The 7,500-nt window shown below is 42.5% G+C and overlaps 1 protein-coding gene across 1 annotated transcript in view; it reads left to right on the top strand.

Moving 5' to 3' along the window:
* LOC115814054 (SID1 transmembrane family member 2-like) overlaps positions 1–3,224 on the top strand; it is a 19,333-nt gene extending 16,109 nt beyond the window's left edge. The window contains exons 17-23 of the mRNA XM_030776775.1: positions 1–86; positions 434–510; positions 607–653; positions 1,233–1,338; positions 1,731–1,841; positions 2,715–2,828; positions 3,162–3,224. The exon at positions 1–86 is cut by the window's left edge and continues 23 nt beyond it. Of these exons, the coding sequence (XP_030632635.1) occupies positions 1–86; positions 434–510; positions 607–653; positions 1,233–1,338; positions 1,731–1,841; positions 2,715–2,828; positions 3,162–3,224 (604 nt within the window). The remainder of the gene's footprint in view (positions 87–433; positions 511–606; positions 654–1,232; positions 1,339–1,730; positions 1,842–2,714; positions 2,829–3,161) is intronic.
* The last annotated feature ends 4,276 nt before the right edge of the window (positions 3,225–7,500 follow it).

The raw sequence follows: 7,500 nt of genomic DNA on the forward strand, positions 1-7,500 counted from the left end.
GTTCTGGATTGTCTTCTCTGTCATTCATATTCTGGCCACTATGCTGCTCAGCATTCAGCTTTACTATATGGGCTGCTGGAGTCTGGGTAAGACTCACACACACACACACACACACACACACACAGACAGTCTTTGTCTATTGTATTTGCTTCAAACACTCACATGCATTTTCAGTGTTTATAATCAATGTTTTGTTGGATCTCCTGGTTTCAGACTGAGAAAGTTCTGCTATAGTCACTGTCTGTTAATGTTGTGTGTGTGTGTGTGTGTGTGTATGTGTGTGTGTGTGTGTGTGTGTATGTGTGTGTGTGTGTGTGTGTGTGTGTATGTGTGTGTGTGTGTGTGTGTGTGTGTATGTGTGTGTGTGTGTGTGTGTGTGTGTGTGTGTGTGTGTGTCTGTGTGTGTGTGTGTGTGTGTGTGTGTGTGTTTCAGACTCTGGAAGCTTGCGCAGGATGCTGTATGTAATTTACACTGATTGTATTCGCCAGTGTAGTGGACCCATGTACATAGTGAGTAAACCCTCTTGCCCTGTCTTTGTCACACACACACACACACACACTCTAAGCTGTTGCTGTGTGATTAACATGCCTGTGTTTCTCTGGAAGGATCGGATGGTTCTGCTGGTGATTGGCAATATTGTCAACTGGTCCCTGTAAGTGTTCCGTTATTCTCGCTCTCTCTCTCTCACACACACACACGCACACACACACACACACTCTCTCTCTCTGTCTCTCTTTCTGGGATCACTCTGTCTCAGACTGATGCTGAAGTGACTCTGTACCTTATGTCTCATCAGTGTTAAAGCTGCACTGATCCACTACAGTCTTAGTGTCCATCAGCCTGGGCTGTTCCCAGGACAGGGCTACAGTCGTGTTCTGTACACACAAGTCCCTGCTCCCTAAGAGCATCATCTGTCTAGTGCCCATCCGCTGAGTTTATCTATCCACTCATTTCCTTCACAACCCCAAAACTCACTGACCTGTGTTCAGAGAAATGCAGTGGTGGGTTGAAGAGGGTTGAATACAGAGGAGACACTGGCTCTGGCTACTGGGTGAAAACTGCTCGTATGTGCATGTGTGGTTTTGTGTCTCTCTTGGTCCTCTGCATAACAGTTTGATTGTAGACCGTGTTGAGTCTGTCCCAGCTTAGCTGCATTCACGTGTTAGTTTAGTCTGTCTGTTGACTCTTTGAAGTTATTTGTGCGGTTCGTGACCTCTGTGTGTGTGTTCAGGGCCGCGTATGGACTCATTAAGAAGCCAAACAATTTTGCCTCCTACCTCCTGGTCATCGCCATCTGTAATCTCCTGCTCTATTTCGCCTTCTACATCATCATGAAGGTAAACCAGCAAAAACACATCACAATACCATTTACCCCTTTATTGTTTCATTCTCTGTGTACTTTGACTTTTATTGAAGAGTTTTCGACAGGATGTTTCTGTACTGAATGGTCAAAGCCGTGTAGACAGACCTTAGGTTTTTAGTGTTACTGTTGTTTTGTTTAGAGCTCCTGTGTGACTGAATCATGGTCTCTGATTGGCTGAGGGTGTTTTTGTTATTACGTAGTCTTGTTGCATATATACCTCTGTGTGAAATGCTCTTTTTAAACCAGGCTTTGAAGTATTTCAGTTGCTCCAATAAGAACATGGTACCTGTGACGGGTAACTGTGAAAGACTGTGCATGTGTGTGTTGATATCTTCTGTGTGTGTGTGTGTGTGCGTGTGTGTGTAGCTGCGAAGCGGCGAGAGGATCAAGTGTCTGGCTCTGGTGTGTATTCTCTTCACTGCTGTCATCTGGGGCTTTGCTCTCTTCTTCTTCTTCCAGGGTCTCAGCAACTGGAAGGTCAGTGTGTGTATACACACACACACTCTCACTCTCACTCTCACACTCACTCACTCACTCACCTTAACAAAAAAAAAAAATAATAATAAATTTTAAAAATGGGCAGCCGGTTCGATTCCCAGGCCCAACATCCACGGCTGTGTGCCCTTGAGCAAGGCACTTAACCCCAATGCTCCCTGGGCGCAAGGAATGCTGCCCACTGCTCCTCCATCTGGTGTGTGTGTTCACTACTGATGGGTTAAATGCAGAGGACAAATTTACTGCTCACTGTTCACAGTGTGTGCGTGTGCGGAAACTTAACACACTCACACTTGCTGACAACAGCCTTCACACAAAAGCATTATGTACACACACTAAACGCTGACATAAACTCACATTCAGAAATCTCTCAAATGGACACATCCACACTATCACCAGCTCTTGATCTGGCCTGTCTTTTATCTTCAGGGGGGTTATTCCAGAAAGCAGGTTTAGTGAAAGCTCAGAGTTAGTTAGCTCAGAACAAGTAGTAAACCTCCTAATAGATGAGCCCTATGGCTTCATTCCCCTGGCAAAACAAAGCTATAGGGCTCCTCTATTAGGAGGTTTACCACTTGATCATTAAACCCGCTTTCTGGAATACCCCCCAGAAGATGTAATATAATCCCGTACACTCACACAGGCTGCATGGTTTTGTGTTTTGTGTAGTCAGAAGATGTAATATAATCCTGTACGCTCACACAGGCTGCATGGTTTTGTGTTTTGTGTAGTCAGAAGATGTAATATAATCCGGTACACTCACACAGGCTGCATGGTTTTGTGTTTTGTGTAGCCAGAAGATGTAATATAATGCTGTACACTCACACAGGCTGCATGGTTTTGTGTTTTGTGTAGAAAACTCCGGCGGAGTCTCGGGAGCACAATCGAGAATGCATCCTTCTCTCTTTCTTCGACGACCACGACATCTGGCATTTCCTCTCCTCCATCGCCATGTTCGGCTCTTTCTTAGTGAGTACACAACAACAACAACAACAACAAACAACAACAACCCACAAACAAGACCCAAGTCCTGACTCCACCCTGTTTTCAACAGTAACACACAATTTCATCCCTAAACAAACCTCCTCATTCTCCTAAACTAAACAGAGCCAGACTGTAGCTCTCCTCTCAAAGCACGTAGTGTTTTCCAGTGGACTCCTCAGTCTAATCTCTCTGTCCAAGTCACTTTTGCACTGAGTAGATGTGAGGTTTGTATAAGGTGAATATAAGTGAGTAATGGAATGTTCCCTGTGTTCTTAGTTCCATTAACACCTCATGTCTCTGATTTTCTCCTTCTCTCAGGTCTTACTCACCATGGATGACGATCTAGACTCTGTTCAGAGAAATAAAATCATTGTGTTTTAAAGCTGTGACATTGTTACTGACGTGATGCTTTCCAGCCAATCAGAAACAGGGAAGGGGCACAGTCCCCTCCTCTAAAGCTGCACAGTGAGAGGACACTCTGCATGCCAATCAAAACTTGCCTGGTTCACTTGCACCTGTTGAAGTTCCTCTCTTCCTTCCATGATATATGATTTCTGTCGATGTTGGTCACGGTTTGGCTGGTGACGGTTTGGCGCTTACAAATCGATAAAATAAAAATACCCACCCCGCAACTCTCGATGCATTTTTTAAAAAATAAATTCCCTCTCTGTTTCAATGTGTCTGTGTGTGTGTGTGTGTGTGAGGGAGAACTTGACGTTTGTTAAGTAAATGGCCTTTGATGTTTTGACTTAAGTCCTGTATTGGCTGAGCTCTGCTCTGTTCTACAGCACAAACTAAACTCAGCCACATGTGATTGTATTTCTACTGCTGACTGAGGCCCAGAATGATAAAGTTGCACTGAATTAAAAATCTACAAAAAAAAAAAGTTTCACGTCAACGTGCTGAACAGTGCGTGAATAAAGCATTTTTATGTTTGTAATCTGTAAATGTGTTTTGTTTTATGTTTGTAATCTGTAAATGTGTTTTGTTTATGCTTGTAATCTGTAAATGTGTTTTGTTTGTTTGTAATCTGTAAATGTGTTTTGTTTATGTTTGTAATCTGTAAATGTGGTTTGTTTTGTTGTGTGAGTGGCCTGGGTATGTTTTTAGCACACCAGGATGACCAGGTGTGTTTTTGTTGACCATGTTACATTACACTGTGTTAGTCAAAACTTGGGTTCCTACTCATGGTTTTCAAGTTTTAAAACAAGTAACAAAGAAGAACAGTAACCAACCTTTCTGCCATACTGAGCCAAGTCCACAGTATTCCCTGGTCTGGCTGGTGTTTGAGAGTACAAAGACAGCATGACAGGGTCAAATCTTTATGAAGCTGGTCACTTTATGAGGTACAACCACCTTATAGACTATATAGATCTACAGTTACAGACTATAAACCGTCTGCTGCCATGCACAGTTTGTCAGTCACTGTTTACCCTGTTTATTACTGGTCTGTTTCAGACCAGAGGACCACTGTGGACCAGATATTATTTGCAGGGCTTGTACGGTCCTGAAAAACACGGAAAAATCATGGAATTTGAAAATAGCAATTTCCAGACCTGGAGAAGTTTTGGCAAAATAAATAAACCCGGAAGGTTTTGGAAAAGTCATGGAAATTTGCTTCACAGATACCTGTTTCATAGAGTATATGTGGTCCAGTAGGACTGTATCGAATGCCGCTTTCTGCCAGTCGAATTCTAGCCAACTTCTTTCGAGCGAAGCGTCGAATGTCTGTGACGTGACGTCAGTGTTTCGGAATACCCTGCTTTCTACTCAATAATATGAAAAAAGAGATGATGAATATAGGAAACTGCAAGTTTGACACTCTTTAATAGACATTATTTACATAATTTTATCCAGAGTTTGCCGTCTTTTTGGCGTTGACCGTTGGTATTCCTTCCACAGCTGACGATGCACCTTTATTCAGAAATAATACAGTGATTATCTGCGCAGTAGGCCAAACTAAACTTAGGTGTAACTAACGATATTGTAGACCTTAATTTACTAAGATAGCCATTTTACGAATTCAGAAATAAAAAATAAACACTTTTCAGATGGTTTCCCAGATTTGTTATTGAATGATGGTGCACGGGCTTTATCTTGCATGTCTGGCAACCCGCTTTTTTTTTTTTTTTAAAGATCAGTGAGCTCAAAATGCGTCCAAACCAGGTTTTTTTTTTTTTTTTTTTAACTTTTTTGGAGGTCCGCGGCTGAGAAACACGAACACACGTTATTCCTAGCTTATGCACGAATTTATGACGCCTTGATGGAGAGCAACAGGAGGCTTCCGTTACTGAAATCCAAAAAGTGTAAATGTGTTTACTGGCAAAATATGTTAATTGATAATACAAGTAGGCAACTCTGACATCTAAATTTCTTGTATTACAGTAGCAATGACCTTAAAATTGCAACCGAGCACCCATGCTAATCATAGAATGCCAATCGAATGCCAATTCAATGAACGAAGCTTCGAATTTTCAGTACAAAGTTATTTTTTTTAAATGCTCGATTCCTGTCTCTGCGCTCGTCTATATTCTGTGTGCGCTCTCATAATACAGACAGCGAAATAACGCCATAAAGTCTATGGTACAGTTAAGATTGACAGAGAAAAATCCATGTTGGTTAAACAATACTTTAATATTCGGGTAGATCAGTCAGGTGACTTTGTTCTCTGCGTGGTGTAACGTCACTCTCTGATCTGAGTTGCAGCTTGTGCTTAACGAAATGTAAATTGCGCAGTGCTAGGAAAATGGCGATTTAATCATGTCTGGCTTCAAACCGCATAGCTTGTCATTAATTTTAGTTCAAATATGCTGCGGTCAATTTTTACATAGATTTTTATCTTTATTTTTTTTATGTACACACAGACGTTTCAGATAATGTATAGGGTCATGAAACTTTGCCGAAAAGGCATGGAAAAGTCATGGACATTTGTTGGTAAAAATGTGTATGAACCCTGTATTTGGGTCATAGACCATTCTCAACAGGGCAGTGACACTGATGTGGTGGTGTTATGGTAGTGGGTGTCACACTGGTATGAGTGTATGATGGTGGTGTTATGGTAGTGGGTGTCACACTGGTATGAGTGTATGATGGTGGTGTTATGGTAGTGGGTGTCACACTGGTATGAGTGTATGATGGTGATGTTATGGTAGTGGGTGTCACACTGGTATGAGTGTATGATGGTGGTGTTATGGTAGTGGGTGTCACACTGGTATGAGTGTATGATGGTGATGTTATGATAGTGGGTGTCACACTGGTATGAGTGTATGATGGTGGTGTTATGGTAGTGGGTGTCACACTGGTATGAGTGTATGATGGTGGTGTTATGGTAGTGGGTGTCACACTGGTATGAGTGTATGATGGTGATGTTATGATAGTGGGTGTCACACTGGTATGAGTGTATGATGGTGGTGTTATGGTAGTGGGTGTCACACTGGTATGAGTGTATGATGGTGGTGTTATGGTAGTGGGTGTCACACTGGTATGAGTGTATGATGGTGGTGTTGTGGTAGTGGGTGTCACACTGGTATGAGTGTATGATGGTGATGTTATGATAGTGGGTGTCACACTGGTATGAGTGTATGATGGTGGTGTTATGGTAGTGGGTGTCACACTGGTATGAGTGTATGATGGTGGTGTTATGGTAGTGGGGGTCACACTGGTATGAGTGTATGATGGTGGTGTTATGGTAGTGGGTGTCACACTGGTATGAGTGTATGATGGTGGTGTTATGATAGTGGGTGTCACACTGGTATGAGTGTATGATGGTGGTGTTATGGTAGTGGGTGTCACACTGGTATGAGTGTATGATGGTGGTGTTATGGTAGTGGGTGTCACACTGGTATGAGTGTATGATGGTGGTGTTATGGTAGTGGGTGTCACACTGGTATGAGTGTATGATGGTGATGTTATGGTAGTGGGTGTCACACTGGTATGAGTGTATGATGGTGGTGTTGTGGTAGTGGGTGTCACACTGGTATGAGTGTATGATGGTGGTGTTATGGTAGTGGGTGTCACACTGGTATGAGTGTATGATGGTGGTGTTATGGTAGTGGGTGTCACATGAGTGTATGAGACACATCAGTTTTGCTGGGGTTTTCACACATGTCAGTGTCACTGCTGGGTTGAGAGTGGTCTGTCAGTAACAGTGGTCCTGTGGTCAGAAACTGAACACTGAGGAATGGCTAGACTAACACACACTGTGCATGGTAACATATGGACCTACAGGACTGATGTCTCTAATGAAATGACCAGTGAGGGAACTTTGTGTCCTTTTGTGCTGAAGTACCTACAGCTCTAACAGGACTGACTGGTAAGAACCCAGACTGTTCACATGGTGAGGAACTACTGAGGAGTATTGGAGGATGACTAATCATTCAGACACACAAATTCATATGCTTCCCATATCCGTCTGACTCTGACAAAGACATTCGTAAACGGTTCAAACAATTATACAGTATATGTGTAAAGTGCCCCCCCCCCCCCCCCCCCCCAAAAGCCTGTCTTCATGTCAGTCCTGTTTCATTTACCTTAACTTTAAAGGCAACCTCCATCTGATCTGTGAGACAAGCAAGAGTTCTGTTTTAAAGAAACGATCCTGTACATTTATTAAAAGCTCTCATAAAATACTGCTTTACAAAAAAAATCAATTTACTCA

Source organism: Chanos chanos, chromosome 6 (genome assembly GCF_902362185.1).
Source record: "Chanos chanos chromosome 6, fChaCha1.1, whole genome shotgun sequence".
Classification (NCBI taxonomy): Eukaryota; Metazoa; Chordata; class Actinopteri; order Gonorynchiformes; family Chanidae; genus Chanos; species Chanos chanos.